At 69.4% G+C, this 27,632-nt stretch overlaps 9 protein-coding genes across 9 annotated transcripts; 4 read left to right on the top strand and 5 right to left on the bottom strand.

Annotated features, from left to right (window-relative positions):
- Nucleotides 1-123: 123 nt before the first annotated feature.
- On the top strand, nt 124-2,901 carry RHOBADRAFT_56297 (uncharacterized protein; the record flags this gene model as incomplete). Its single annotated transcript, XM_018418280.1, has 8 exons — nt 124-237; nt 350-407; nt 475-1,145; nt 1,250-1,437; nt 1,517-2,004; nt 2,072-2,126; nt 2,222-2,469; nt 2,684-2,901. 8 exons carry the CDS (start codon nt 124-126, stop codon nt 2,824-2,826), a joined length of 1,965 nt encoding a protein of 654 aa, XP_018267967.1. The 3' UTR covers nt 2,827-2,901.
- A 106-nt stretch (nt 2,902-3,007) lies between these two features.
- On the bottom strand, nt 3,008-6,075 carry RHOBADRAFT_56296 (uncharacterized protein; the record flags this gene model as incomplete). Its single annotated transcript, XM_018418279.1, has 7 exons — nt 3,008-3,370; nt 3,478-3,819; nt 3,916-4,227; nt 4,326-4,612; nt 4,685-4,864; nt 4,925-5,335; nt 5,410-6,075. The coding sequence occupies 7 exons, from the start codon at nt 6,073-6,075 to the stop codon at nt 3,055-3,057; spliced, it is 2,514 nt and encodes an 837-aa protein (XP_018267966.1). The 3' UTR covers nt 3,008-3,054.
- Nucleotides 6,076-6,252: 177 nt separating this feature from the next.
- RHOBADRAFT_56295 (uncharacterized protein) lies at nt 6,253-11,167 on the top strand (the record flags this gene model as incomplete). Its single annotated transcript, XM_018418278.1, has 14 exons — nt 6,253-6,786; nt 6,854-7,148; nt 7,216-8,125; nt 8,196-8,464; nt 8,538-8,644; nt 8,722-9,397; nt 9,479-9,567; nt 9,669-9,858; nt 9,942-10,118; nt 10,230-10,254; nt 10,338-10,485; nt 10,557-10,614; nt 10,706-10,909; nt 11,005-11,167. 14 exons carry the CDS (start codon nt 6,253-6,255, stop codon nt 11,142-11,144), a joined length of 3,822 nt encoding a protein of 1,273 aa, XP_018267965.1. The 3' UTR covers nt 11,145-11,167.
- Nucleotides 11,168-11,431: 264 nt separating this feature from the next.
- Nucleotides 11,432-12,033, bottom strand: RHOBADRAFT_47365 (uncharacterized protein; the record flags this gene model as incomplete). The annotated part of the gene is made up of 5 exons (XM_018414972.1): nt 11,432-11,515; nt 11,594-11,681; nt 11,755-11,771; nt 11,842-11,870; nt 11,940-12,033. 5 exons carry the CDS (start codon nt 12,031-12,033, stop codon nt 11,432-11,434), a joined length of 312 nt encoding a protein of 103 aa, XP_018267964.1.
- Nucleotides 12,034-12,798: 765 nt separating this feature from the next.
- Nucleotides 12,799-15,550, top strand: RHOBADRAFT_39960 (uncharacterized protein; the record flags this gene model as incomplete). The annotated part of the gene is made up of 7 exons (XM_018413673.1): nt 12,799-13,249; nt 13,342-13,521; nt 13,603-13,875; nt 13,976-14,145; nt 14,219-14,866; nt 14,975-15,151; nt 15,325-15,550. 7 exons carry the CDS (start codon nt 12,799-12,801, stop codon nt 15,499-15,501), a joined length of 2,076 nt encoding a protein of 691 aa, XP_018267963.1. The 3' UTR covers nt 15,502-15,550.
- A 68-nt stretch (nt 15,551-15,618) lies between these two features.
- On the bottom strand, nt 15,619-17,091 carry RHOBADRAFT_56292 (uncharacterized protein; the record flags this gene model as incomplete). Its single annotated transcript, XM_018418277.1, has 6 exons — nt 15,619-15,807; nt 15,928-15,986; nt 16,087-16,184; nt 16,269-16,331; nt 16,400-16,664; nt 16,746-17,091. 6 exons carry the CDS (start codon nt 17,089-17,091, stop codon nt 15,691-15,693), a joined length of 948 nt encoding a protein of 315 aa, XP_018267962.1. The 3' UTR covers nt 15,619-15,690.
- A 3,028-nt stretch (nt 17,092-20,119) lies between these two features.
- On the top strand, nt 20,120-21,188 carry RHOBADRAFT_1545 (carbohydrate esterase family 4 protein; the record flags this gene model as incomplete). Its single annotated transcript, XM_018412262.1, has 5 exons — nt 20,120-20,170; nt 20,273-20,429; nt 20,506-20,670; nt 20,782-20,894; nt 21,018-21,188. Coding segments are annotated over 5 exons (657 nt in total), but the record flags the coding sequence as incomplete, so codon positions are not given.
- Nucleotides 21,189-21,443: 255 nt separating this feature from the next.
- RHOBADRAFT_67013 (uncharacterized protein) lies at nt 21,444-22,676 on the bottom strand. The gene is made up of 3 exons (XM_018419152.1): nt 22,500-22,676; nt 21,816-22,422; nt 21,444-21,734 (listed from the first exon to the last, which is right to left on the bottom strand). Exons 1-2 carry the CDS (start codon nt 22,531-22,533, stop codon nt 21,869-21,871), a joined length of 588 nt encoding a protein of 195 aa, XP_018267960.1. The 5' UTR covers nt 22,534-22,676; the 3' UTR covers nt 21,444-21,734; nt 21,816-21,868.
- Nucleotides 22,677-25,458: 2,782 nt separating this feature from the next.
- Nucleotides 25,459-26,376, bottom strand: RHOBADRAFT_39956 (uncharacterized protein; the record flags this gene model as incomplete). Its single annotated transcript, XM_018413672.1, has 3 exons — nt 25,459-25,910; nt 25,997-26,081; nt 26,182-26,376. Coding segments are annotated over 3 exons (732 nt in total), but the record flags the coding sequence as incomplete, so codon positions are not given.
- Nucleotides 26,377-27,632: the final 1,256 nt, after the last annotated feature.

Below are 27,632 nucleotides of genomic sequence, written 5' to 3'. Positions count from 1 at the left end.
ACTTGGTGCGTGCAGCCATCAGCACATCTCTCGACGCGCCCGACACCCACCGCACCCTCGCCGCACACGCCGTCTGCCTCCTCGTCCTCGCACCTGAGCGCCTCCGAGCCTCTCGCGTCCAGCATGGCCCAGCCGCGCCCGCGCACCTCGCCACTACGCGCTCCGTGCATCGCCGTACTCGTGCCCGTTGCCCTCGCGCTCCTCGTCGCGTGGCCGGTCCTCGCCCTCGCGACTCTGGTGAGCACCCCTCGCTCAACGCCGTCTCGCCCCACCCCGGCTCCTCTTGGGAGGGGCCGCACAGAGCGTATGCATGGTAGGGAGGACGTGCTGACCGCTCTCACGCCCACAGGTACCCGTCGTCGGCCTCGTCAGCTTCCCGACCCTCCTGTCGTGCACCGCCTCGCTCTGTGCGTCCACACCTCCCTCGCGCACACGTCGAGCGCGCTAGTCTGACTCGCTCGACGCCCTACACAGTCTTGGTCCTCCCCGCCACCCTCCACCTCGTCCTCGCGCAGCCCGACTCGCCCAACCCGCCCCTCGTCCCGCGCGTGCGCCTCTTGTCCCCACTCGCCAACTTGCGCCTCCTGCACTGGGTCCTCCTCGTCCTGCACGACGCCTACGCCTCGTCCATCTTCGCCCTCGCCCTCGAGACCCTCACCAGGCGCGTCCTCCTCGTCGGCGGGCGCGACGCGCACGGCATCATCCGCGAGAACATCGCCTATGCCGAGGGCCCAGACGGCGCAAGCAGCCTCAGGCTCGACGTCTACTTGCCGCAGCCGCGGCGGGCGAGGCGCGGAGAGCGCGACGACGGCGACGACGGCGCCGCGGCGAGCGAGCTGGCACCGGTCGTCGTTGTCCTCCCGTCGCCGTCGTACCGCCTCCTGTCCCTCTCGCGCACCTTTCCCTCGCCGCTCATCGCGCACCGCCTCGCGCGCCTCGGCCCCACCGGTGCCCTCGTCGTCGTGCCGTCGCTCTCGGGCGCGCAGGGCCACGGCGCAGCCGGACAAGGCGTGGTCGGCATCGAGCGCGCCGTCGGCGAAACGAGGGCCGCGCTCGAGTGGGTCGCAGAGCATGCCGGGGCGTACGGCGCAGATGCTGAGAGGTGCACGGTGCTCGGGTACGGCGCCGGGGCGCATGTCGGCTTGGTGCGTCGCGCGGGTTCCGCTCTCCCTCTCTCTCTCGATCGCGCATTCCGGCTCGACGAGGCGGACGACCCTGACTTTCTCTCGTTTTCTTCCCTGTGCAACAGCTCACTCTGGTGCAGAGCGCCATCGTGTGCGCGCGAGAGGCGCTGCTCGGCGCGGCGGACGAGGAGAAGGAGGAGGAGGGGGCGGACGACGGCGACGTGGCGAGGGCAGAGGTCGAGCGGGCGCAGCTCGGTGTCGACGACGGGGCGACGTCGAGTGGTGGCGGTACGCCGCGGCGGCGAGGAGAGAGGTGCGTCCTCAGCCACAGCTCGATCGGGCCCGTCGTTGTCGCCCGTCCGGAAGGCGACTGACTAGAAGCCCGTGCGCAGCTCGTCGGCCGACTACGTCCCCGTCCTCCTCCCTCGCGACACCTCTATCGCGCCCTCGTCCTCGCACACCGACCGCCAGACCGACAGCGACCGTCACTCGTCGTCCTCGCCGGCGAGCCCGACTCGCCAACCTCCTTCCCCCTCGTCTTCGTCCTCCTCGCGTTCCTCGTCCAGCTTCGACCTCGACGCCGCCATCGCTTCAGCCGACACCGGCACGCGCCGTCCGACCGCGCTCGCAGCACGCGACGTCCCCTCGGGCGTGCGCGCCTGCCGCCTGTGGACGCTCGCGCCCTCTTCCGGCGGCGCCCAAGACGGCGTCGTTGTCGTCGAGGACGAGCCCGAGTACGGCGGCGAGGCGCTCGCGAGCTTTGCGCTGCCGAGGAGGAGAGGAGGTGGGCGGCTCCGGGTTCAGGGCGTCGTGCTCGTCGGTGGGACGTACGACGTCGTGAAGCAGGGCAGGTGGCTCGAGGGGTGGGGCGCGGGCGACGGTGCGTCCTTCTCTCTCTCTCTTCTTGGTCCGGGGAGGAGCACTGACGACGGTTCACGAGCACGCAGTGAGCAACATGGCGAGGTTCTGCCACGACGACGAGAGGGACATCCTCCAGGCCTGGTGCGTCCAGGGCTCTCTCTTTCCTCCTGTCTATCAGCCTGCTCCTCGTCCCTGCCGTAGCTGCGAGTACTGATGAGCCACGGTCGGCCCCGCAGCCCGTCGCACCTCCTTTACGCCGCCTCACCCCTCCTCGCACGGTCCCTCTCTTCCTCCTCGGCCACCACCACGACACCTCCTCTCCCGTCCCTCCTCCCTCCTCGGTTCCTCCTCATCCACGGCGGACGCGACCCGCTCGTCCCCTTCTCGCAGGCGACCCTCCTGCGCAACCTCCTCGTCGGGATCGGCGTCGGCGAGGCGAGGCTGCGCCTGTGCCGGGACGAGGGCGGCCTCGGGGCACTCGCGAGTGCGTCCGCCTCTCTCTCTCTCTCTCTCTCTCTCTCTCTCTCTCTCTCTCTCTCTCTCTCTCTCTCTCTCTCTCTCTCTCTCTCTCTCTCTCTCTCTCTCTCTCTCTTTCTCCATCTCCATCTCCTCGTTCCCCCGCCACGGCCAGGACCGGTCGCTCGCCCCGGCGACCCACGAAGCTGACCTCGCCAACCGCGACTCGCCGCCGCCCGCAGCGCTCATGCGCCCGACGCGCTACTCGCCGCTCGTCATGCGCGAGATCGAGCACATCGTGTTCGACCCGGTCGGCGACGAGGAGGGAGCGAGAGAGGGCCGTACGTCGGGCGCGAGGAGGAGGACGAGCAGGAGGGCGGGTTGAGCACGCTCGCCGCACGAGACGGGTCGCGAGCTGTAGCACAGGTCGTCGTCGTCGTGCAGTCGAGTCTGTCCCCCCCCCTCTGTGCCCGTCCTGAACTCGCTCGTCGGCTCGCTCGCTCGCTCGTCGGCTCGAGAAGGTCCGGCTCAGAGGGCAAGTGGCTCGAGAGAGAAACGCACGACGAGAATGAAATAGCAACAGCACAGAGAGAGCCGCACACCCCTCCTCCGTCTACCACAAGAGCCCCTCGCTCGCCGCCCTGCGCCCGACCTCGTCCAGTTCGAGCGGCTCGAGCGCGAGCTCGCCGACGAGTTGCCGCACCTCGGCGCACTCGCGGCCCTTGCACGCCTGATCGTGCTCGGCGGCATGGCCGAGGTCGATGAGACGGGGCGTCGGCGATGGGCGAGGGGGACGAGTCGAGGGCGAGATCGAGGGCGACGAGGGCGAGGAGGACGGAGGTGGGACGACGACATTCCGCGGCGCGAGGTCGCCGTGAACGAGGTGCGCGAGCTGGTGCAGGCGCAGGACCGAGAGGACGAGTGAGGTGCTGTACACGAGGGCGAGAGGGTCAGTGCACGTGCCCTTCAAGGCGGCGAGAGCTGCTCGCGGCAGCGAGGCGAGGACCGCAAAGACGCAGAGGAACGCGAGACGCACCGCTGCCGCTCCGTCAGGTCGTCCCACATCTCGAGCGCATCGCCGCCGTCTCGCTCAACGAGCATGATGCGGCCGTCGGCCGTGCAGAAGGCGGCCTCGGCTTGGGCGACGTCGTCCCCGAGCGCTCGCACCTCGCTGCGCGCGAGGAGAAGCGCCTCGTGCTCGAGCTCGTCGGCGCCCTCGCCGCGCGAGATCTTGACGACGTACGGCTCGTCGTCGTCGTCGAGGGTGCACGTGTAGACTCGTGCGCGAGAGCTCGTGGCGAGCAAGTCGCGCAGGTGGACGGCGGCGGCGGCGGCGTTCGAGGAGGGGATGTGCGGCGCGCGCTCGCTCGCTCGCTCGCTCGAGACTCGACAAGGTCCCGCTCGAGAGACGCACGACGAGGATGAATGGCAACAACAGAGAGAGAGAGAGAGCCGCACACCCTGCACCGTCTACCACACTAGCCCCTCGCTCGCCGCCCTGCGCCCGACCTCGTCCAGCTCGAGCGGCTCGAGCGCGAGCTCGCCGACGAGTTGCCGCACCTCGGCGCACTCGCGGCCCTTGCACGCCCGATCGTGCTCGGTGGCGTGGCCGAGGTCGATGAGGCGAGGCGTCGGCGATGGGCGAGGGGGACGAGTCGAGGGCGAGGCTGGGGACGAGGAGGAAGAGGGAACCGGGACCGGGACGACGACGTTGCGAGGCGCGAGGTCTCCGTGGACGAGGTGCGCGAGCTGGTGCAGGCGCAGGACCGAGAGGACAAGTGAGGTGCTGCTCAACAGGAAGAAGGCGGCGTCGCCATCGACGGGTCAGTTTGCTTTCCCGCTCGAGCGAGGGAGGAAGAGAAAGGGAAACGGCTCGTGACGCACCTTTGCTCGCGATCCAGCTCCTCCCACCGCTCCAACGCCCGCCCGCCGTCGCGCATGAGCAGCACGGGCCGCCCGTCGCCCTCTCGCTCGTACACCGCCTCGACGAGGACGAGGTTGTCGTCGCGCGCGAGGGCAGCGACGTCTGGACGCGTCGACCAGAAGATCTCGCGCTCGACGGCGTGCGCGGCGTCGAGCCCGCGACGTGCGACCTTGGCCACGCACGGTACGCTGTCGAGCGTGAACGAGTAGACGTAGGATGAGAGACCGGCGCCGACGAGCGAGTCGAGCTGGATAGGGAGGGCGTAGTCGGGTGATGGAATTCGGGCGGTTGAGCGACAGGATGTCGGGGCGAGGCGCACAGGAGATGAGCGCGGAGAAGGGTTGGGGGGCAGGGAGGTGGAGGAGGCGCTCGAGGTGAGCGACGAGGTCGGCGAATGGGTGCGCGCGGACGAGGGCGTCGGCGAGGGCGAGGGCGAGGGCGAGGTGAGGACACGCCGAGCGCGGAAGGAGGTGCCGTCGGGGTAGGTGCAGACGAGAATCTGCAGGGTCAAGGGTCAGTCGCACTCTCGGACCGAGAGGAGCGAGGGAGAGAGGCGCACCTTGGACGAGAACAGCTCGGTCAAGCCGGCGCACCGAGTACTGCCATTGACCGTTGACTGGTTTCGAGAAGTGCGACGAGGAGCTGGTGGAGCGTTGCTATCGGCGACGAAAGACGGGCCGACCGCACGAGCAGGCGCGCGCCGTGCTTGGCTCGCGGTGGCGGCGTCGACGAGCCGTCGAACCTCGAGAGCGAGCCCCGCCGTGAGGGCGAGGTGCTGGTCGTAGAAGGCGCCAAGGAGCGTCAAGAGGAAATTGCTCGAGTCGGGTAGGTCGGGCGAGACGCGCTCGAGGCCCGAGACGACGACGTGGTACTGGTCCGTGCTGGTCCAGACGATGGCGCCGACGAGGTAGGTGTACAGGTCGGACAGGACGAACATGTTGTGGCCGTACGACACGGCGGCGACGATTTCCTGCAGGACCGACCAGGCGCACGTGAGCAACGACGAGATGAGAAGGCGCACGTCAAGAAGAGGAGGGGACGCACCTTCTTCAGGACGGAGCGGACGTCGGCGTCCTCGAGCTCACTCCACCGCACGACGTCGCCGTCCTGCAGGGCTTGTGCCGTGCGCGCAAAGAGGCCCGACACGGGCTCCGACGCGCTCGGCGTCTTGACCTCGATCGTGACGACGGCCTGCTCGCTCAGGCTCGGGCGAAACTGGCGGGCGAGCGTCAGGTCTGGCTTGATGCGCGCCGCGACAGCGTACCCTTGCGGATCGTGTGCAGGGACGGCGCGTTGCGGTATGGCGAGGGCCCGGGTCGTGCGCTGCTGCGAGATGCCGACGAGGACATCGAGGTCGGGCACGACGGCCTCGAGGGCTCGAACGAGGTCGACATGACTGTGCGCGATCATGGCGTCGTGGTAGTCGGACAGGGGCGCCTTGTCGTGGAAGTCGTCTAGCGCGAGCTGAAGCATGTCGACGGTGCGGCCCGGAAGGCAGGAGCCAGCCGCCTGCTGCTCGAGCGCGCCGCACAGCTGTTCGCTCAGGACCTGTGCGAGGTCGGGCTTGCACACGACGAAGCCGCAGGCGTCGAGGCGGTGGAACGGTTGATGTTGGCTGGTCGACGAGCTGGCGACGTTGTCGGGGACGGGGAGTAGGACTGGGGTGCGGATGGACCGCAGCGCTCTGAGCTGGTGCAGCAAGCTAGCCATGCACCGGAGCACGGGCGGACGAGAGCTGCTCGCGACGTGGAGCGGAGAGATGAGGAGGACCCGGGAAGCTCTCGCCCTCGAACCACACCCGCTCACTCGCTCGAGCGAAGTGCAGTGCTGCACCAAGCAGCTGCGACTGCTCGACTTGTGCACCTGACCGACCGCGCTCGCCCTGGCATGGTGCCCGCCCCTCGCCCCTCACCCTCGACACCGCCTCGAACCCCGCCATCTCCCTCGAACCCGCCCAGCCCAGTCACGCCAGCCGACGTCCCGCTCCTCCGCCTCAGCGGCAGCCCCGCACCAGCCGCCGCCATGTCGCGTTCGACCGCCGACAGCCCGACCACCTCGGGACTCGCCCCGAGCGGGTTCGCGACCCGCCAGCGCACCGGCAGCAACCCGATGAGCCACCTGCGCGGTCCACGCTCGGCCACGTCGACCGCGACCACCAGGCGCACCTACGCTCCGAGCAGCGTCGGCACGGCCCGCACGGGTGCGACCGGCACCACCGACGACGCCGCGAGCGAGGCCGACGGCTTGCTCGGCGGCGGCGCCGGCAGCGGCTCGCGTCGAGGAGGTGGACGAGCAGGAGCCGGGTCTCGGGTTCCCGGTCTCGGCGGGCGCGGCGAGAGCGACGGCGAGTTTGACGAGGGCTGGACGACCGGGCTCGACGCAGAGGAGGAGGAGATCGGCCTGCTCCACGACGGCATCAAGGTGCGCTCCCCTTCTCCCTGTTCTCACTCCTCTCGACGTCCCTGACTCTTCATCCCTCTACCCGCAGGACACGCCGAGAGCCGGGCACGACCCGACGGCGGCCAAGAAGAAGCGCAAGCGCTTCTCGCTCGAGCGCCTCTTCTCGCTCTCGACGCCGCCCTCGACTCGGCCCCGCACGATCCCGCTCAACGAGCCCGCACAAAAGCGCAAGAAGTCGCCCTTCCCGCCCAACATTGTCAAAAACCAGAAGTACAACGTGGCGACCTTTCTCCCGCTCGTCCTGTACGAGCAGTTCAAGTTCTTCTACAACCTGTACTTCCTCCTCGTCGCCCTGTCGCAATTCGTCCCTGCGCTCCGCATCGGTGCGTCCCTCCCCCGTCTCCCTCGGTCGCCGCACCGTCGAGACTGACGAACCCTGGTCACCCGCAGGCTTCCTCGCGACCTACATCGTCCCGCTCGCGTTTGTCCTCCTCGTCACGATCGGCAAGGAGGCGTTCGACGACTACACGCGGTACCTGCGCGACCGCTCGGCCAACTCGGCCCTGTACAGCCGCCTCGTCGACTCGTCGTCGAGCTCGACCCCGCACTCGCACCACGCCTCGTCGTCGTCGACCTCGTCGGCCCCGCTCAAGCCGACGCCGTCGTCCAACCTGCGCGTCGGTGACCTCGTCCACCTCGAGAAGAACGACCGCGTCCCGGCCGACATGGTGCTCCTGCGCACCAGCGACCCGAGCGGGACCTGTTTCGTGCGCACCGACCAGCTCGACGGCGAGACCGACTGGAAGCTGCGCGTCGCTGTCGAGCGCACGCAGCGCCTCGCCGGCGACGCCGAGCTCCTCGAGTGCGTCGGCGAGGTGTACGCCGACGCGCCGACGAAGGACATCCACACATTCGTCGGCACGCTCACGCTGCGGTCGACGCCGCCGCCTCGCGCACCACCGGCGCACGACGGCGAGGGCGAGGGCGCAGGCGGCCCCTCGCTCGAGCGAGGTGCGCCGCACGACGACGACGCCGCCGACGACGGCGACCTCGTCGCGAGCCACCCGGTCGAGCCGCTCACGGCCGAGCACATGCTGTGGGCCAACACGGTCCTCGCCGCCGGTGCCGCCGTCGGCATGGTCGTCTACACGGGCCGCGAGACGCGCGCCGTCATGAACACGAGCCAGCCCGGGACCAAGGTCGGGCTCCTCGACCACGAGATCAACCGGCTCGCCAAGATCCTGTGCGCCGTCACGTTTGCCCTGAGTGTCATCCTCGTCGCGCTCAACGGGTTCCGAGGGCACTGGTGGGTCTACGTGTTCCGGTTTTTGATCCTGTTCTCGAGCATCATCCCCATCTCGTGCGTCCCCCCTCTCTCCTCCTCTCGGTCCTTTCTGCGGGCCGCTCACTGACTCTGGCGCCCCATGCAGGCTCCGCGTCAACCTCGACATGGGCAAGACGGTCTACGCGCACCAGATCATGCACGACCCCGAGATCCCCGACACGATCGTGCGCACGTCGACGCTGCCCGAGGAGCTCGGCCGCATTGAGTACCTCCTAAGCGACAAGACGGGCACCTTGACCCAGAACGAGATGGAGCTCAAGAAGCTGCACCTCGGCACCATGTCGTTCGGCGTCGACTCGATGGACGAGGTGGCGCACCAGCTCGCGACGGCACTCGGCGAGGACAAGCCTATCTGTGCGTCACCATTTCTCGCCGTCTCTCCCTCTCTCGTGTGGACCACTCCTGACCTTGCCCCTGGCGCACACAGCGACATCGACCTTGACGACCGGCGTCGCGCTCGCGGCGACTCGAGGGAGGAGGGACATGAGCTCGAGGGTCAAGGACGTCGTCCTCGCGCTCGGCCTGTGCCACAACGTGCGTCCGACTCTCTCGCTTTTCTTCAATCTGCCGCCGCCGAGACGACGACTGACCTTGCGCACGTGCCCCTGCAGGTCACGCCCGTCGTCGACGACGCCGACGGCTCGATCACGTACCAGGCGTCATCGCCCGACGAGGTCGCCATCGTGCGCTTCACCGAGTCGGTCGGGCTCACGCTGTCGGCTCGCGACCGCACGTCCATGTCGCTGCGCTCGTCGGCCGGCCAGACCCTGTCGTTCGACGTCCTCGAGGTGTTCCCGTTCACGTCCGAGTCCAAGCGGATGGGCATCATCGTGCGCGACCGCCACTCGGGCGAGATCACGTTCTACCAGAAGGGCGCCGACGTCGTCATGGCGCGCATCGTCGCGTACAACGACTGGCTCGAGGAGGAGTGCGGCAATATGGCGCGCGAGGGCCTGCGCACGCTCGTCATGGCGCGCAAGCGCCTGTCGGACGAGACGTACCGCGCGTTCGACGGCGCGTACCGCGACGCGCGCGTCTCGCTCGGCGACCGCACGGCGGCGAGCGCGCGCGTCGTCGCCGAGTACCTCGAGCGCGACCTCGAGCTGCTCGGCGTCACGGGCGTCGAGGACAAGCTCCAGGAGGACGTCAAGATGACGATCGAGCTCTTGCGCAACGCCGGCATCAAGATCTGGATGCTCACCGGCGACAAGATCGAGACGGCGACCTGCATCGCCATCTCGACCAAGCTCGTCTCGCGAGGCCAGTACATCCACCAGATCGCCAAGCGTACGTCCAACCTCTCCTCCTTTCCCTCTTCCCTGCACTTGTTCGCGACGACGACCTGACACCGAGAATGCTCCCCCGCAGTCAAGTCGCCGGCGCAAGCACGAGACGAGCTCGAGTTCCTCCAGACCAAGCTCGACTGCTGCCTCGTCATCGACGGCGAGTCGCTCCAGGTGCGCCCAACTTCCCCTCCTCTCGGCCTCTGTCTTCCTGCGACGGCCGTCAATGACCCTCGTCGCCGTGCCCCACCCTCTCGTCGTCCCCCACTGCGCAGCTCTGCATCGAGCACTTCCGCCAGGACTTTATCGAGCTGTCGACCCAGCTGTCGGCCGTCGTCGCGTGCCGGTGCTCGCCGACGCAAAAGGCCGACGTCGCCCGCTTGATCCGCGAGCACACCAAGAAGCGGGTGTGCTGCATCGGCGACGGCGGCAACGACGTGTCGATGATCCAGGCGGCCGACGTCGGTGCGTCCCTGCCCTCTTCCTCCCTCTCTCTGCCCTCTCGTCGACTTCTGAGCGAGAGCACTCACGAGTGCGACCCCCTCCAGGCGTCGGCATCGTCGGCAAAGAAGGTCGTCAGGCGTCGCTCGCGGCCGACTTTTCCGTCAACCAGTTCAGCTACCTCACCAAGCTCCTCGTGTGGCACGGGCGCAACTCGTACAAGCGCAGCGCCAAGCTCGCCCAGTTCGTCATCCACCGCGGCTTGATCATCTCGGTCATCCAGGGTGCGTCCCTCTCTTTTTCTCTCGAGAGGAGCCGAGGCCCGTGCGTCGGGCGACGAGCGGCGATCCTCACGCCCCTCTCTCTCTCTCCCTCTCTTCCTCGTCGTCGCGCAGCCGTCTTCTCGGCCGTGTTCTACTTGTGCGTCCCGCCGTGCCGCTTCTCCTCGACCGTCCCAGCCGGGATCTGACCCAGTCTCCCGGTCCCCTCGTCGCTCGCCACAGCTCGCCCATCGCCATCTATCAAGGGTGGCTCATGGTCGGCTACGCGACGGCCTACACGATGCTGCCCGTCTTCTCGCTCGTGCTCGACCGCGACGTCAACGAGGACGTGGCGCTCCTGTACCCAGAGCTGTACAAGGAGCTCACCAAGGTGCGTCTCGGTGCCTGTCCCTCCTCGTCTCGTCGTCCCGAGCTCACGCGGTCGTGTACACTGTGTCGCAGGGCCGCAGCCTGTCGTACAAGACGTTCTTCACGTGGCTCATGATCTCGCTGTACCAGGGTGCGCCCACCTCTCTCTCTCTCTCCTCTCCTCCTTCTCCTCGTCGCCCTCGACTAACTCTCGACGCACCCCTCGCACGCACGCACGGCAGGCGGCGCCATCATGCTCGCGTCGCTCATCCTGTTCGAGTCCGAGTTCCTCAACATTGTCTCGATCTCGTTCTCGGCCCTCGTCCTCAACGAGCTCGTCATGGTCGCCGTCGAGATCACGACGTGGCACACGCTCATGGTCGTCAGCGAGGTCGTCACGCTCGCCCTCTACGTCGTCTCGATCCTGTTCCTCCCAGAGTACTTTGGTGCGTCGCCTCTCTCGCTCTCGCTCCCTTTCCTGGCCCCTTTGCGCACTCTCGTCGACGACCGACCCTGACCCTCGCCAATGGACCCCGCCCAGACCTCTCGTTCGTGCTCACGACCGGGTTCGTGTGGCGCGTCGCCCTCATCGTCGCCATCTCGGCCGCGCCGCTCGGGGTCCTCAAGTACCTCAAGGCCAAGTTTGCCCCGACTCAGTACGCCAAGCTGCGCGACTTTTAGACAGTCTCTCCCTCTCTCTCTCTCTCTCTCTCTCTCTCTCTCTCTCTCTCTCTCTCTCTCTCTCTCTCTCTCTCTCTTGCCGTACATCCTCGCACCACGTTGTCGTCGTCGTCCGCTGTAACACTATCGTCGGCCTCGTCGCCCGCGTCTTCTCTCTCTCTCTCTCGCTCGCTCGCTCGGACACGAGGTGCGGCAAGTCAGGAGGGGTGCGTGCGTTGCGAGGGGATATGTACGGGCTGCGTTTTGGCGGGGCTAGATCGAGAGAGGGAGAGAGGGACGAGCGCGATCTACTGGAGCAGGCTCGCGCCCGAGCTCGCGTCGCGCTCGCGCTGGACGCGCTGGACGTACTTGGCCGAGATGAGGTTGAAGGCCTTTGGCCGGGGGCGAAAGAGAGGGGTCAGGTGGGCGATTTCGAGAGGAGGGTGAGAGGAAAGTCAAGGGGGTCGCACCTCGAGGAAGCGGTCGGTGCAGCGCATGAGGCACGCCTCGTCGTTCGGGGTGAGCGAGCCAGAGGGCTTGACGATGCAGGCGTTGAAGCTGTGGGCGCCCGAGGGGAACTGGTCAGCGTGTCGGCCCTGGAACGAGGGGGGCGCTGGCTGACGAGACGGACCACTTCTCGTTCATCTTCTGCTCGAGGGGGAGGGAGGCGGTCAGCTCTCGCCGCATGTGGAGGAGGAGGGGAACTCGAGAGACGGACGTTGATGAGCTCCTGGGCGTTTGCGAGCGCTGCGGACAGGGGAGGAGAGACGGGATGAGCTGCGTGCTCGACGAACGAGCAGGAGAGAGAGGGCGCACCGAGCTGCTGCTCGACCTCCTGCTTGATCTGGGCGGCCTTCTGACGGGCATCGTCGGCAGAGAGGGTCGGGCGGGCACCAAAGAGGGACGACATGGTGTAGATCTGGAGAGGTTGCGAGGCTGGAAGAGGTGCGAGGTGGTCGAGATGAGGTGGGGTCGAGGTGGAGTGGGTGGGGGACGAGGGAGTGCAAGAGGTGAGTACTGGCCAGCCTAGAGCTTGCCCGTGGCACTCTGGGCGCTGGCCGAGGAGGGACGGCCGTCGGAAGAAGGGCGAGGCGATGAAGACGGGGGAGGTGCGACGACAAGGGCGCCGTGCTGTGCGAGTGGCTGGTGAAGGGCGGTGCTCACCTTGTGTAGGTCTAGGCGGTGGCAGGTGCGGCTGAAGAGGCGGTGAGCGGGCTTGGGTCGAGCTGAGCCTCTCGCCGTCGCTGTGCTCCGAGTCGTCGAGGGCGGAGGGCGGGCTCCCTCTCCGACCACCGCTGGAGCTCCGAGTCGCACCGCCCTGCTCATGCGGCACAGTACCTCGCTGCAACGAGCGTGTCCTTCAGCCCGCCCGAGCACCCTCGCCTCTCTCGAGCTGCCCCGGGCTCGCTCGACTGGACGAGCTGCGACCGCCTCCTCGGGCGCCGGACGGGCCTGTCGAGCCCAGCTGACGGGCCCACAAGTCCGTCCGAGTGTGCAGCTACTAGCGCACATCGCCTGAGCCTTGCGCTGGCCTCGCCGGCTCCCTTTCCGGCTTGGTCGCCCTCCCAAGTCGCCGTCCGGTTTCCGCCCCGCACTCTCGGCTCGTCGCCCTCCCCTTGCTCCTCGACAAGCGCCCGCCAGCAGCTGCGCGTCACCCACGACCAACCGCACCGCCATGCCGCCCCAGACCACCCTCGACATCCAGGCCGCGCGCGCCCGCACCTCGTTCGACCCCGACTCGCTCCACCGCGTCCTCCTCAGCGGCCACAAAGACCCCGACACGCGCAAGCGCGTCGCTCAGCTCCTCGCCGACGACCCAAAGTTCGACAAGCGCGCGCGCCCGTACCTGTCGCGCCCCGAGCAGATCGAGCGCGGCCTGAGCACCACAAAGGCCCTGTTCGACCTCGTCGACCGCCACGACCTCGACCACAACGAGTACCTCGAGGCCCTCGTGTCGGCCATGGACGAGCCCGTCGGCCTCAACCTGCACGAGATCGCCTTTACGCCCGTCATCGCGAGCCAGGGCTCGGACGACCAGCAGGCACAGTGGCTCCCGAGGTGCTACAACCACGAGATCCTCGGCGCCTACCTCCAGACCGAGCTCGGCCACGGTTCCAACGTCCAACGTGCGTCCCCACTCGAGCCTCCCCTCTGCCGGCGTCGACGAGGTGCACAGGATTGACGGCTGTTCCCCTCCTACCCTCCTCCCTGCGCGCAGAACTCGAGACGACGGCCACGTACGACTCGAAGACGGACGAGTTTGTCCTGCACTCGCCGACCATCAGCGCGACCAAATGGTGGATCGGCGCGCTCGGCGTCCTCGCGACCCACGGCGTCGTCCAGGCGCGTCTCTTCCTCAAGGGCAAGGACTACGGCCCGCATCTCTTCATCCTCCAGCGTGCGTCCCCCCCCTCTCTCTCTCTCTCTCTCCCGGCGCCACTGTGAGCCTCTCACTGACGGCGAGTTGCGTGCCCCGCAGTGCGCTCGCTCGACGACCACTCGCTCATGCCGGGCATCGAGGCGGGCGAGATCGGGCCCAAGGTTCACGGCGCCATGGGCAGCGTCGACAACGGCTGGGCACGGTTCAACTCGGTCCGGATCCCGCGCGCCCACATGCTGTCGCGGTTCGCGTCGGTCGATCCAAAGGACGGCGGGACGTACAAGACGCCGCCGCACGCCAAGTTGAGCTACGGCGGCATGATCTTTATCCGGGCCCAGATGATCTCGAACCTGAGCTGGCGCGAGGCCAAGGGTGCGTCCCTGCCCTCTCCCTCTCTCTCTCTCTCTCTCTATTCCTCGCCGGCTCGGGCCTGAGCGACAGAACCCTGACTCGCGCCTTCTGCTCCCCGCAGCGGCCACCATCTCGCTCCGGTACCTGCACATGCGGCGCCAGTTTGCCGACCCCGAGGTCAAGACGGGCGAGCGCGTCGAGCGCCAGGTCATCTCGTACCCGGGCGTCTACATGCGCGTCGTCCCCGAGCTCGCCAACTGCATCGTCTTCATGCTCGCCGGCAAGGACATGGTGTGTCCGCTTCTCTCTCTGTGCCTAAGACGCTTGAGCAGGACGTCAACTGACGCAGTTCTCGCTCGCGCAGGCCAACCTGTACCACTCGATGGCCGAGCGCCTCGCGACGGGCGATACGTCGCTCCTCGCGTCGACGCACGCCGTCTCGTCGGGCCTCAAGGTGTACGTCTCGACGCGCACGGTCGCCGGCATCGAGGTGTTCCGCCGCTCGATGGGCGGCCACGGCATGATGGCGGCGTCGGGCGTCGGCCGCGTGTTTGCGACCGAGCTCCCCGCCCAGACGTACGAGGGCGAGAACGGCGTCCTGAGCCTGCAGGTTGCGCGTGCGGCGCTCAAGAGCCTCGCGATCGCGGCTCGGGGCGGCGACAGGGCAAAGGCGCTCGTCGCCGAGTCGCCGTTCGACGCCTACCTCGGCGCGCTGTCGCCCCGGCCCGCGTCGCTGCCCGTCGCGGCCCCGTCGACCGGCGCCGACGCCCAGTGGACCGACCGCGCGTTCCTGACGCGCCTGCTCGCGCTGCGCGCCGCGCTGTCGGTCGCGCGCCTCGCCGAGCGCATGCAGCGCGACGGCGCAAAGTTTGGCGACCTGAGCTGGGAGTGCAACGCCGCGAGCGACGCCGTCGTCGAGGCCTTCTTGGCAAAGCGCACGGGCGAGATGCTCGAACAGCTCGAGGGCGCCGGCGACAGGGAGCGCGACGTCATGCAGCGGGTCGTCAACCTCGTGCGTCTGCCCTTCTCTCTCTCTCTCTGCCTCTCCTTCCTCCTCTCGTCGTCATGGTCGTCGCCATCAAGCAACCCGCCCCTGACTCACCCTCGCACACACGCGCAGTTCCTCCTCTCGACGCTCGTCAACGCGCTCGCGCCCCTCCTCGAGCTGTCGATCCTCGTCCCCTCGTCGGCCGCGCCGCTCCGCGCCGCCCAGGCCCACGCCGCCAAGGCGCTCCTGCCCGACCTCGTCGGCTTGACCGACAGCTTTGGGTTCTCGGACTGGGAGCTCGACACGTCGGTGCGTCTCTCTCCCTCCCCCTCTCCCTCCCTCTCCCTCTCCCTCCCCCTCTTCCTCCCTCTCTCTCTCTCCCTCCCTCCCTCTCTCTCTCTCCCCCTCCCTCTCTCTCTCGCTCGCGCGCGCACGCCGGCGCACATCCCTGACCGAGCTCTCGTGCCCCTCCGCGACGACAGGTGGGCAACGCCGACGGTTCCGTGTACGAGCGCATGCTGGCCAAAGCGCGCGCCGACACCGAGCTCAACCTCGGCACAAAGGCCGACCAGGAGCGCCTGTACCGCGACTACATCAAGCCCGTCCTCGAGCGCGGAAAGCGCAGGGCCGCAGGCGGCAGGACTGACGAGAAGCTGTGAGTGGGAGCGCTGGAGGGGCGAGACTGCAAGGGATCTGTGCGTCGTGCGTGCGCGAGGGCGAGAGAGGGAGAAGTGTTTGCGAAAGCGGCCCTCTCAAGTCGAGCTCTCGGGGAGAAGAGAGAGACAAACTGCGGGTACTGCTATTGCGAGACTCTATCTGCCGCTCCGTCTACAGAGCGACGTGCCCGGCTAGTACAGGTGGACCTGGGAAGCTCGCGGCATGACCTGCTCCTGTCCAACAACACGCGTCCACAGCAAGTCGCGCTCGACGACGTCGGGCGCCTTTTTGACGAGCGCGGTGACGTCCTGTGGGTGTCGAGGAGGAAAGGGTGGGTCAGTGTCGGAGGTGGGCGAGCGAGGAAAGGCCGGAAGAGGCGCCGAGGACGGGAAGGAGAGGGAGAAAAAAAGAGAGCGAGGGGGACGGACCCAGTTGGCGCTCACGTAGCGCCCGCGCAGGAAGTCGGCCTCGGTCTGCGTCGCGAGCCCTGTGTGTGGCGGGCGGGCGAGGGGCGAGGCCCCGAGTCAGTGAGGATGAGGGGAGGACGGGCGCGCGCGAGGGAGGAAGGGGGGGGGAAGCGAGCGCACAGACGGCGAACCCTCCCGCGAGCTCGGGCTTGTCGGTGAGGAGGCCGTGCGTGTCGGGCGGCATCGAGTCGCGTGCGAGCTTGGTCATGACGGCGCCGCTGCGGTGGGGGCGAGGAGCGAGTCAGTCGGGCGAGCGCGCGAGAGAGCGAGGGAGAGAGGGGACGCACGGGTGCATGGCGAACGTGCGCACGAGGGGTTCCTCAAAGTGGAGGAACTCGGTGAAGCGGTTGATCATCGACTTGGCGCTGCGGGATAGTCGGCTCGAGTCAGCGCTCGACCGAGAGGAGGAGGGGAGGGGGAGGGAGGGACGCACGGCTGGTAGCCCGAGAAGCCCGGCCTCGTGCCCGCCGAGCCGATGCTGCTCGTGTTGATGACGGTGAGGCCGACCTTGTCGGCGTGTTCGGGCCTCGAGGCGCGGTCCGGGTCGAGGCGGCCGTGGCGGTCGGCGCTGCGGAGAAAGGCGCGGGTGGCGAGGTAGGTGCCCTTGAGGTTGACGTCGATCGAGCGGCACCAGTCTTGCGGGTCGGACGAGCGGATCGGGGTGCACGGCTCGAGGTAGCCGCCGTTGTTGACGAGGACTGTGAGGGGTGGCGGTCCAGGGTCAGGGTCCAGGCGGGGCGAGGACGATGAGGAGGGAGGGAGGGAGGGGTGGGACGGACCGTCGATGTCGCCCGCAGCGTCAAACAGGTCGTCGACGCTCTTGTGGTCGGTGAGGTCGGCCGTGTGGACGACGAGGTCGGTGCCGGTGTCGAGGTCGAGGATGGCCTGCTTGACGTCGTCGAGCTCTTGTTGGCTACGGCTCGTGAGGACGAGCTTGCGTGCGCCGGCCTGGGCGAAGGCGAGAGCTTCTGCGCGGCCTACGCCGCGGCCTGCGCCCGTGATGAGGACGGCGAGGCGGTTGGCACAGTTGGCGAGGGCTGCGGTTGGGTCGATGGCTGGGTAGATGTCGTGCTTTGTGGCGACAAGGGGCGGGGCGGCTTTGGGGAACGAGGTTGCGCCGGACATGGTGGCAGCTGGTGGTGGTGCGTGGGAGAGCAAGAGGGACGACGAAGCGGAGGCGATGACCTCGTTCGAGAGTGGAGGCCCGCACCCTCGTCCACCCTCGCCCGAGAGACGCTTGCCAGCTGGCCTTTCACACCGGAGCTTTGCGTCACTCCGACCACCAGCCCCGAGCGAGAGAAGCCCCGGGAGCAAACCTCGAGACGGCCGAGTCGCGGGACGTCGCGACAGCACCGCCTCCCGCTCCCACCTCATACCCCTCATCCGCTACCATTCGCACAGCTGCGTGCATCCACGCCCGCACTGCGACACCCTCCTCGCACCGAGGCATGCCCCACGCGCTGCCCCTCGCGGCCTCGAGGTCGCCAACCCTCATCTCGACCCGGCCCTCGTCCCCCGATTCTCGAGCCGCCCGCTCCACCAGAGACCCCCTGCGTGCGTCCACCTTCTCCCTAGCACCCACAACAAGCCCCCTCACCCGTCTCCCCATGCCCCCAGGCTCGTCCAAACACCCTCCCCACCCGCTCCTCGCGCCATTCAACCTCCTCCTCGCCGCCCTCGTCATCCCGCTCTCCCTCCCGACCCTCCAGCTCGCCACCCCGACCCTCCTCATCAGTGTCCTTGAGGCCACCCTCGAGACCCGCATCCAGGACGCCCTCGACCCCTGGCGCGGCTCGTGGGACCGCGCCCACCGCCGCCAGCTCGTAAACGTCCTCGTCCGCGCCATCGACCAGGTCCAGCGCGGCCTCACGCGCCGCGCCGAGGTGCGCAAAGACGGCAACGTCGTCATGACCTCGTGGCGCGCCGACGAGGTCGACATCGACAACGTCGTGCGCGGGCGCGAGGACGCCATCGCCCGCCTCGTCGCTCCCCTCCTCGACATTGCGCGCGCGCTCGGCGTCCTCCCCGACGACTCGGCCGCGACACCCACAGCGCGAGTGCACGACATCCCCTCGCCGCCCGAGACGCCAACAGCCCGCACGCCCTCGCGCGCACGCCCAACCTCGTCCCTCCCCCGCATCGAGCGACACTCTCCTCCGCGCTCGCCCGCCCCGCCGACGCTCTTCGCCCCTCGACCCTTGCGCGCACCTCGCCCTCGTCCCCCTAGCGCACCCGCACCCGGCCCCTCGCCCGCGCTCGCCGCGCCGCCCTCCCCAACGCGCACCTCGCGCTCCGAGCCCCTCGCGCCCACCTCGCCCACTCTCTCGCCCTCGCAGCCCTCGGTGCTCACCCCGACGCGCCCATCGTTCCTCGCCCAGGTCGCCGCAGACCGTTGGCGCTCGCCGCCGCCGCCCGTGTGCCCGCTGTCGCCGCGCAGGAGGCGGGCGCGCTCGGGGGCGGGGTCGAGCGAGGGTGCGGCAACGAGGGAGAGCGAGGCAGAGGGCGGGAGGGAGGGAGAGGGAGTGCGAGTGGACGGTGAGAGGGCGAGGGGGGAGAGTGAGCGGGCGCGCGAGACGAGGAGGAGCACGCTCGAGGTGCTGAGGCGCAAGCTTAGCGACGTGCAGGGCAGGGCGGCAGGGTCACGAGGGAACGAGGTCGGGGAGCGAGGGGAGCGCGAGGATCGGGCCGGTGACGAGGAGGCGGAGCAGTGCGGCGAGTGCGGCGAGCCGGCACGCGAGGAGGAGGGCCGCACGCCGAGCCGGTCGCGCAGGGTACCACCGCCCGCCGAGGCGCCCATGCGCCCAAGTGCGGCTCGACCGTCGTCAAGCGCCTGGGCGGCATCGAGCTCGTCGGCTTCCACCTCGTCGCTCGACGACACGTTCGCGGTCCCCGCCTCGACCCGCACGCCTCGCCGCAAGGCGCCCGCCCTCGCGCCCTGCACCTGCGCCCGTCCACCTCCGCTTCGCCTACCCGCTCCTCCACCCTCGGTGCGCTCGCCGAGCGGCGCCGCGAGCACGACCTCGAGCCCGGCCGCCAAGCCGCGCCGGGTCCGCCTCGCGCGAGCGCGGCTTCGGCCAGCCGCCGGCGCCGAGGAGCGTCGAGGAGCGTCGTCTGGCAACGAGCTATCGCTGCACTCGTCGACCGACGTCGAGGCGTTCGAGCGGGCGCGCGGTGCGGCGCCGACCCGTGCTTCTCTCGCCGCCGCCGCCGCCGATACGGATCCTCCCGCTCCCGCTCCACCTCCACCACCACCACCTACCTCAGCTCCACCGCTCGCCGGAGCCAACGCCGACGCTGCGCCGCACACGAGCCCGTACACGCTCCTCCTCCTCGCGCACCGCGAGCGCCTGCGGGAGAAGCTCGCGCTGCTCGAGCGGCGCGAGCGGGACCGGCGCGAGGCGGCGAGGCGTGGCTCGAGCGTGGGAGAGGAGGGAGGGGCGACGAGTGCGGCGTGGGAGGGAGCGGTGGTGAGGGTGTAGCAGCGCGGCGGGGCCGGGGAGGACGAGGTGCACTCGAGCTGGGTTGGGCTCGGCTCGGCCGGCGTTCCCCTCGTCCCCGAGAGCGTCCTATGCGGCTCTGGACATTCTTCCGCGCAGCTCTCGCGTTGCTCGCCGTCGAGGCGCACTCGTTCGCCGTCTCGACGTACCCGGCGCGGCCACCAGTCGAGATCAAAATCCCGCACGGTCCCCTCCGCGCCCTCGCCGCCAAGAGCTTGTCGATGTCCACCGCGAGCGCCCACCAGGGCCTCGCGAGACTGCTCGTCCGTGGCTCACGAGACGCAGGTTGTCACGACTCGGGCGCCTGCGAGCCACGCGACGACCCAGCTTGCTTGGCCTCGGCTCGCTCTTTCGTCCGGGCGATCGTTAACGAGAAGCTCGCTCGGGAATCCCGGGGACAGCACAGGTTACGCCCTTCTCGCGCTCTCTGCGGCTCTCTCTCTTGCTCTCTGCTACGCCCGCGACCCTACGCACCGGTCGCCCGTCCGCCAGAGCAACCTCCCTCGCCCTCGCTCAGCATGCGCCTCGTCGCCTCGCTCATCCTCCTCTGCACCGCTGCGCTCTCACCGACGCTCTGCGCGCCCGCGCCCGTCTCGGTCGACGAGGCGCCGGCGCTGCTCGGTCGTGGGCTCGAAGAACGCGCGACGGGCGTGTACACCAAGTGCAAGAATCCGGGCCACGTTGCGCTCACGTTTGACGACGGGCCGGTGCGTCCCTCGGCTCTCTATCTCCCTGCGCCTGCGTCGAGCCTGCCCTGGGGCGTCGAGCGCGAGCCGAGCAACTGACTGACGGGTCCGAGCGCCTCGCAGCTGTACGGCAGCAAGGCGGCGCAGACGATCGCCAACGCCGGCGGGCGCGGCACCTTCTTCGTCAACGGCAACAACTATGGGTGCATCTACGACCGCGCCGACCAGATCAAGGCGGCGTACGCGCAGGGGCACACGATCGGGTCGCACACGTGGAGCCGTACGTCGGCCTTTCCTCCCTTGCTCTCTTCCTCCTCTTCGCGATCCGCGTCCTGACGACAAGCACGACGACGCAGACGTCGACATTACCAAGATCACGGCGAGTCAGCTCAACAAGCAGCTCGACCTCGTCGAGGGCGCGCTTAAGAAGATCATTGGCGTCAAGCCGCGCTTCTTCCGGCCGCCTTACGGCGCCGTCAACGACGCCCAGGTCAAGGTCCTCCAGCAGCGTGGCTACACTGGTACGTTCCCTCGTCGGCGTACCGGCGTTCGCTGGCCGACGAGCGCGCTCTCGCTCGCCCCGTCGAGCCCGCACTGACCTTCCTTCGCCCTCCTCGCCCGGCACGCTGCAGTCGTCAACTGGAACTTTGACTCGGGCGACACGAGCGGCAAGAGCGCGAGCGACTCGATTGCGGCGTACAAGAAGCTGTCGTACCCGACCTCGTACATCGCGCTCAACCACGAGGTGCGTCGTCCTTCTCCTCCTCCTCCTCTTCTTCTTTTCCGCGCTCAGCCCGCTCTCTTTCTCTCTCTCGTCTTCGTCCCCGGCGCATACGATCACTGACCTTACCTCGCAACGTGTGCCCAGACCTACAAGACGACCGTCGACACCGTCATCCCCGCCGTCGTGCCCGCCCTCAAAGCCAAAGGTTTCAAGCTCGTCTCGATGGCCGAGTGCCTCGGCCAGTCGGCGTACCAGTCGACGGGCTCGGCGGGCAAGCGCGACAGCTCGTGGACGTGCAGCGGCACGCCGGCGCCGGGCAAGACGTGAGCAGGTCCGAGCAGCGCTCGGTCCCTCTTCCGTCAAAGTCTCGCGGTCGTTCACTTCTTCCTCCTGATTCCTCTCGCGAGCTCTCCCCTCTCTGTATACGTCTCTCTCGACCGTCGACTCGAGCCACAGACACTCTCTCGAGCGCTGCAAGCCGTCCCACTTGTCCCGACTCTCGCCCTTTCGCGGCGCTTTGACCTCTGTACTCGAGAGCTGCTCGCGGCGAGAGAGAGCGGCGAGGCGGATCACTGAGAGCACGAGCGTTCACGATGCACGGGCTGACAAGAGAAGGTACGAGATAGAGAGATAGAGGGAGAAACGAGAGGCCAAGAGAGAACGAGGACGAGGCACGATACGGACTCGGGGTGAGGACAGGAAGGGGCGAGAACTAGCTGCGAGTATAACGAGTAGGAGAGAGGGCCTAACGACGAGGGCGAGTGCAAAGACTGGGAGAGGGGAAGGGACAGAACGAGGACGAGGCTGCGAGGGGTGTACGAAGGACGAGGGGAGGGAGGCAGACAAAGAGACCAGTTGTGCCTGCGAGGGGACGAGGATGTCAGGACGCGCTCAGACGAGTCGACGGAAGAAAGAGAGAGAGAGAGAGGCAAAGTGACGCACAGTGAGGTCAAGGAGAGGCTAGAGGAAGAGAGACGAGGTGGACGACGGCGGGCCTAGATGGACGGGCCGAGTTCGAGCGACGCGAGGAGCTGGTCGTAGACGTGCTTGTAGCTCCAGGCCATGCCCTTCATGCGCTTCATGTCGACGCAGTACAGGCGGTCGAGGTTCTTGACCCTCGTGAGCTCGACGACGAACCGGACCTCGTCGCCGGCGTCGGCCGACTTGTCACCGCCGTACACGGGCAGCGGCTGCGGCGACGACAGCGACAGCATGCTGAACTGCGACACGGACGTCGTCATCGGCGACGAGAGCGGGTCGACCGAGTGCGGGTCCTGCGCCGAGGGCGTGCCCGGCACGCTAAAGTTGGGCGACGAGGGGGTCGTCGAGCCGCCGGCCTGGTGCGGCTTCTTGCCGAACAGCGAGCGGAAGCCCATCGACGGCGACTGCGTCATCGACGTCGTCGACACGAGGCTGCCGCGGCGGTCCTGGGCGGTGCTCGACGGGAGGACGGTGGTCGGCGCGGAACCGTTCGAGGCGGGCGCAGCGGCGCCTGGGCCGACCGACGACGCGAGCGCCTTCTTGCGACTCTTGCGCACGCACTTGATCTCTGCGATACGAGGGTAGAGCGTAAGTGAGGCGTCCTCGGTCGAGGACAGAGGAGATCGGAGGGAGGCCGGGACGCACTGTAGTCGCCCTCCATCGACATGTCGACGCCCATGCTCCACAGGACCTGCTTGATGTCGGCGAGGACGTCGGTCGGCGCGCGGTACGTGACGGCGTTTTTGTCGAGCGCGCCCTGGTGGAACCGGAGCTTGGTCGGGGCGAACGCCGGCGGCGAGGCAAAGATGACCGGCTGCTGCTGCTGCTGCTGGGCCGAGCCGCCGCCGATGGACGAGCCGACGCTCGAGTTGAGCGTCGACGCCCGACGGTCGCTGATCTGGCTCGCGAGCGCCGAGTCGTGCTGCTGCGGCTGCTCGACCTGGGGCGCTGCGGCGAGCGGCTGGGTGACGACGACCGACGGATTGCTGACCGAGTCCTGCGGCGCCGGCGCCGGCGTCGACACCGTGACGGCGGGGGTGCCGTCGCGCATGCTCGTGGTGCTCGAGGGTGGCAGGTCGGGCTTGACGGCGGACGTCGAGCGGCGAGGCGCAAAGGCGGGTCCAGCCGTAGCCGTCGTCGTCGCCGGCGTCGTCGGGAGGGGCGAGCGGTCAAAGTCGACCTTGATCGGCGCCAGCGCCTGCGCCTGGCCCTCGTTGCGCGAACTCTTGCGGCGGAACCAGTCCATGACGGCCTTGGCCTTGCCGCTCGGGGTCGGGCCGGCCGCACCCGACGGCGACGACGACGACGACGTGCCCCAGTTGGCCTCGAGGTCGGCCGAGAAGCGCTTGTGCGACGCGAGCGAGCCCGAGTCGGCGCGGCTCGACGACGGCGGGCGCGAGGGCTGCTTGGGCGGGACGACGGGGACGGCGGCCTGGCCGGGCTGGATCGTCTCGCCCTGGGCGTGCACGGTGCTCGCGCGCTCGCGACCTGCGGCAGCGCCCGAGCCCGCAGCGACGCTCGCGGCGACGGCGCTCTCGACGTTTTGGCGCGCGCCCTTGGGCAGCTTCGAGCTGACGCTGTGGCGGAACGGCTGCAGGCTCATGGCCTTTTGCCGCCTCGTCGACTTGCGGCGGTTGGTCACCTCGTCGAGCGGCGCGTCCTTGGCCGGGAGAGGCGGGACGGGCGGCACGGCGGGCGCGAGGACGGGCGGACGCGACGTGGCCGACGAGGCCGGCTGCGGCGCGTTCGACGACGCGCCGAGGAGCGAGCGCAGCGAGAACCGGTCGGCCGAGGCTGTGTGGCGGTGCCGGCTCGCGTTGGACGACGCCGACGGCGGACGCGCAGGCTGCGACGTCTGGCTGCTCGTGCTCGTCTTGGGCTGGGTGCGGAGCGGTGCGGCAGGCTCGGGCGCCTCCGAGGTCGGCGTCGCGGTCGCCGGCGTCGGCGGGAGCGGGATCTCGGCGGGGTGGATCGACGTTGCGGGCGAGCCCGAGCTCTTGCGCTTGCGCGGCGGCGAGGTGGGCGTGTCGATGTCGGTGGTCGTCGGCGCCGGGAAGGGCAGGACGAGAGGCGGAAGAGGCGCCTCCTTGGCCGGCGCAGGGAGCGTCACGGTCGGCTCCTCCTCCTCGACCGACTGCATGACGACGTCCTCGCCCTGGTGCGTCTCGGTCGTGGTCGACACGCTGACCGCGCCGTCGCTCGGCGTCGGGCTCGGCGTGCCGCGACCGGCGCCGCCGGGCACCTCGAGCTGGTCCTTGTCGCCGCCGCCGAGGCTCAACGGCACGGCCGGCGGCAGAGGCGGCAGGCTCGGCGCCGTGTCGATGCCGAGGCCCTCGACGGCCGTCGCGAGCCCCGGCTCACGACTCGCGCCACGCCTGCGAGGCGCCGACGACGACGCCGCCGCCGCCCCGTCGTACTCGACCTGGAGCGTCGCGCGGTACGCCGCCTTGCGCCTGCGCTGCGCCGCCGCCGCCTCGTCCTCGTCGACGCTCGTGCTCGGCCGGCGCGACGACGCGGCCGATCCCGTCGGCGTGCGGTCGCGCATGAGCGCGTCCTCGTTGAGCGTCTCGAGGGCGCCGTTGCCGTCGCCGAAGGCGCCGTTGGCCGTGCCGCCCGACGACGAGCGAGACGGCGCGGCGGGCGCCGAGAGCGACGTCGCCATGGGCACGCTCGTCGGTCCCGGCGCCGTGGCACTTGCGACGGCGGCGAACGAGAAGGGCCCGGCCTCGGCGCTCGCGAACTCGGTCTGCGTCGTTGGCGGGCTCGACGACACGGTGTAGGCGCCCGAGCGGCGGTTCGGGTTCGAGGGGTGCGGGACGGGGACGATGCCGGTCGAGGTGGTGCGGGTGCGAGGCGAGATGGGCGGCTCGGGCACGACGAGAGGGACGAGCGCGGGTGCAGAGGCGGCGGTCGAGGCGGTGACCGAGGTGGTCGGCGGCGACGCAGGCGCAGCGCCGGGCGAGAGAGGCATGCCCGGGTCGGCGAGCGACGACCGCGGCGCCTGCTGCTGCTGCTGCTGCTGCTGCTGCTGCTGCTGCTGCTGCACGCTCGGAGCAGCGACGGACGGCGCCGGCTGCGCGAGCGAGTAGTGCTCGAACCCTTCTTGCGGCAACGGCGCCGAAGCGGCCGACGAGACGGCCGACGTGCTCGCCGACGGGACCATGACGGTGCGGTCGACGCGCCGCTGCTCCGGGTCGACCATCTGGGGGGTCTCGCCGCCGGGTCGCGGGACGATGCGCTGGCGCCCGACGGCGGGCGCGCCGCCGGGTCCGAGGCTCGCCGCGAACGGGCCGGGCAACGGCGCGCCGAGCGGGCCGCCCATGCCGCTCGTCGCCGTCTGCGAGCGCGTCATGCTCGGGGCGAGGAGGCCCTGGGCGGCGAGCGCCTGCTGCTGCTGCTGGGCGACGAGCCACTGGCGCTGGACCTCGAGCGCCTGGCGCTTGTGGCGCTCCATCTCCTGGGCCTGGAACTCGAGCTCGGCGACCGACTTGTCGAACGCGGGCGCGTACCGGCGCAGCCACGAGTGGCGCGTCACGTCGGTGATGGTGCAGCGCTTGTGCGGGTCGGCGACGAGCATGTCGAGGAGGAGGCCGCGCGGCTCGTCCGTGATCCAGTCGGGGAAGGTGAGGGGCGTCGACAGGATGTAGCGGTACAGGAGGTTGATGTTGTCGCCGTCCGGGTTGAGCGGGTCGTCGTCGTACGGCAGGTACCCGGCGAGCATGGCGTACAGGATGACGCCGCACGACCACACGTCGACGGCCGTCCCGACGTACTTGCCCTCGGACACGACGAGCTCGGGCGCGGCGTAGCACGGCGAGCCGCACGAGGTCGCCATGAGGTCGGCGCGCGCGTCGTTGAACCGGTTGGCGAACCCAAAGTCGGTGATGATGACGTTGCGGTTGCGGTCGAGGAGCAGGTTCTCGAGCTTGAGGTCGCGGTGGACGACGCCCTTGGCGTGCAGGTACGACACGCCCGACACGAGCTGGGCAAAGAGACGCGACGCGTCCCGCTCCTTGAGGTACCGGTGCGCGAGGATGTGGTCGAACAGCTCGCCGCCTGCGTCCGGGGTGCAGCGAGTCAGGGTCTTGCCCGTCGTCGTCGACAGCGAGGGAGAAAGGGAAGAGGACGGGAGGAGGACGCACCCGACGCGTACTCGAGGACGATGCCAATGTACTTTTCCGTCTCGATCACGTCGTACAGGCGCACGATGTTGGGGTGCCGCACCATCTGCGTGCGGGTGCAAGGACACTTCCATCAATCTCGGTCCTCGGAGGAGAGAGGACGGAAGAGAGAGAGAGAGAGAGAGAGCGCGCGAGCGCGCACGCACCTTGAGGACCTCGATCTCCCTCCTGACCTTCTCGCCGCGTTGGGCCGTGTCGACGTTGCCGCGCTTGATCAACTTGATGGCGACGTCCTCGCCCCACCGCTCGCCGTGCACGCCGAGCTTGACCTTGCCGAACTCGCCCTCGCCGAGCGTCTGGAGGAGGACGTACGGCCCAAAGTAGACTTTTTGGCGTGGCATCGGGTGCGGCGTGTACAGGTGCGGGTACGGGCCACCGCTGCCGAGGCCGGGCGTGCCGGGACCTGCTTGACCGCCGCCGGCGTGGCCTGACGAGGGCGCGCCGACGGGCAGGTACCCGACCGACTGGCGCACGCGCGACGACACGCTCCCGCCCGGGCCCGACACGGGCGGCGCACCTGCGCTGCCGGACGGGTAGTACGGCGCGTACAGGCTCGCGTCCTGGCCCGCCGACGGGTGCTGCGCCGGGTGGCGGCCGGGCATGGCCGGCATGACCGACACGGGCCGCTGCTGCTGCTGCTGCGGGTGCGGGTGCGTCGGGACGTAGGGCGCGACGCCGATGCGCCCTGCAGCCGCCGCCGCCGGGAGCGTCGTGCCGGCGAGCTGCTGGCGCGCGCGGTCGGCGAGCTGGGCCTGGACGAGGGCGATCTGCTGGGCCTGCTGGTGCTGGACGAGCTGGGCCCACTGCTGCTGGTAGTGCTGCTGCTGTTGCGCCGAGAAGTGGGTCGGCGCAGGCGGCGCCGCAGGGAGCGCGGCCTGGGCCGAGTCGCGGCGCGACGAGGACGAGGGCGCGGGCGCGGACGAGGTCGAGTCGGCTGCTGACGGCGGGTTGGCGCCGCGGCGCTTGTTCGGGTTGAACGGCGGGATGACGAGGCTCGGGTCGTACGCGAACAAGGGGCGCGTCGTCGTCGTCGCGGCGGGCGGCGCGGCGCGTGGCGGACCGGGCGACAAGGCGAGTGGCGCGAGCGGGGCGGTCGTCGTCGTCGACGGGTACCCGGTCGCGGCCGAGGCGCGCTTCTGCGACGAACGGCGCTCGCGCGGCGGTGCGGGCTCGAGCTCTTCGGGCCCGGACTGGGGCGGGGTCGAAGTCACGTTGTCGGGGAAGGTGGGCGACACGGCTGGCGGCGAGTAGGTGAAGGCGGTCGAAGGGGCGGCCATCGTGGGCAGGTCTGCATGTGCGAGGGACCCGACTGGTCAGTATCGTCTGCTCTGGCGAGGGGGCGAGGAGGTTGCGGCAGTTCCGATGAGCCGACTCGGACTACGCGCCGGACGAGGCGCGAGCCCGCCGAGTCACGGCTAGAGGCGCGGTGCGCGGGCGCACACGGCCCGTGTGCCCAGTGCTGGACCTTGTGCGCCGCCCCTCGTCACGCTCAGAGGCGTGGAGGCGCTAGTGGGCGCGCACCCACCGCCTCGAGCGACGATCGCTGCCGACCGCCCGCTCTGGCGCACCGGGCAAGGCCGCCTGCTGGACACGAGAG

The sequence above is a fragment of the Rhodotorula graminis genome, assembly GCF_001329695.1.
Source record: "Rhodotorula graminis WP1 unplaced genomic scaffold RHOBAscaffold_18, whole genome shotgun sequence".
NCBI classification, from domain to species: Eukaryota; Fungi; Basidiomycota; class Microbotryomycetes; order Sporidiobolales; family Sporidiobolaceae; genus Rhodotorula; species Rhodotorula graminis.
The sequence above is the reverse complement of the archived record's forward strand: the minus strand, read 5'-3'. Positions and strand labels throughout refer to the sequence as shown.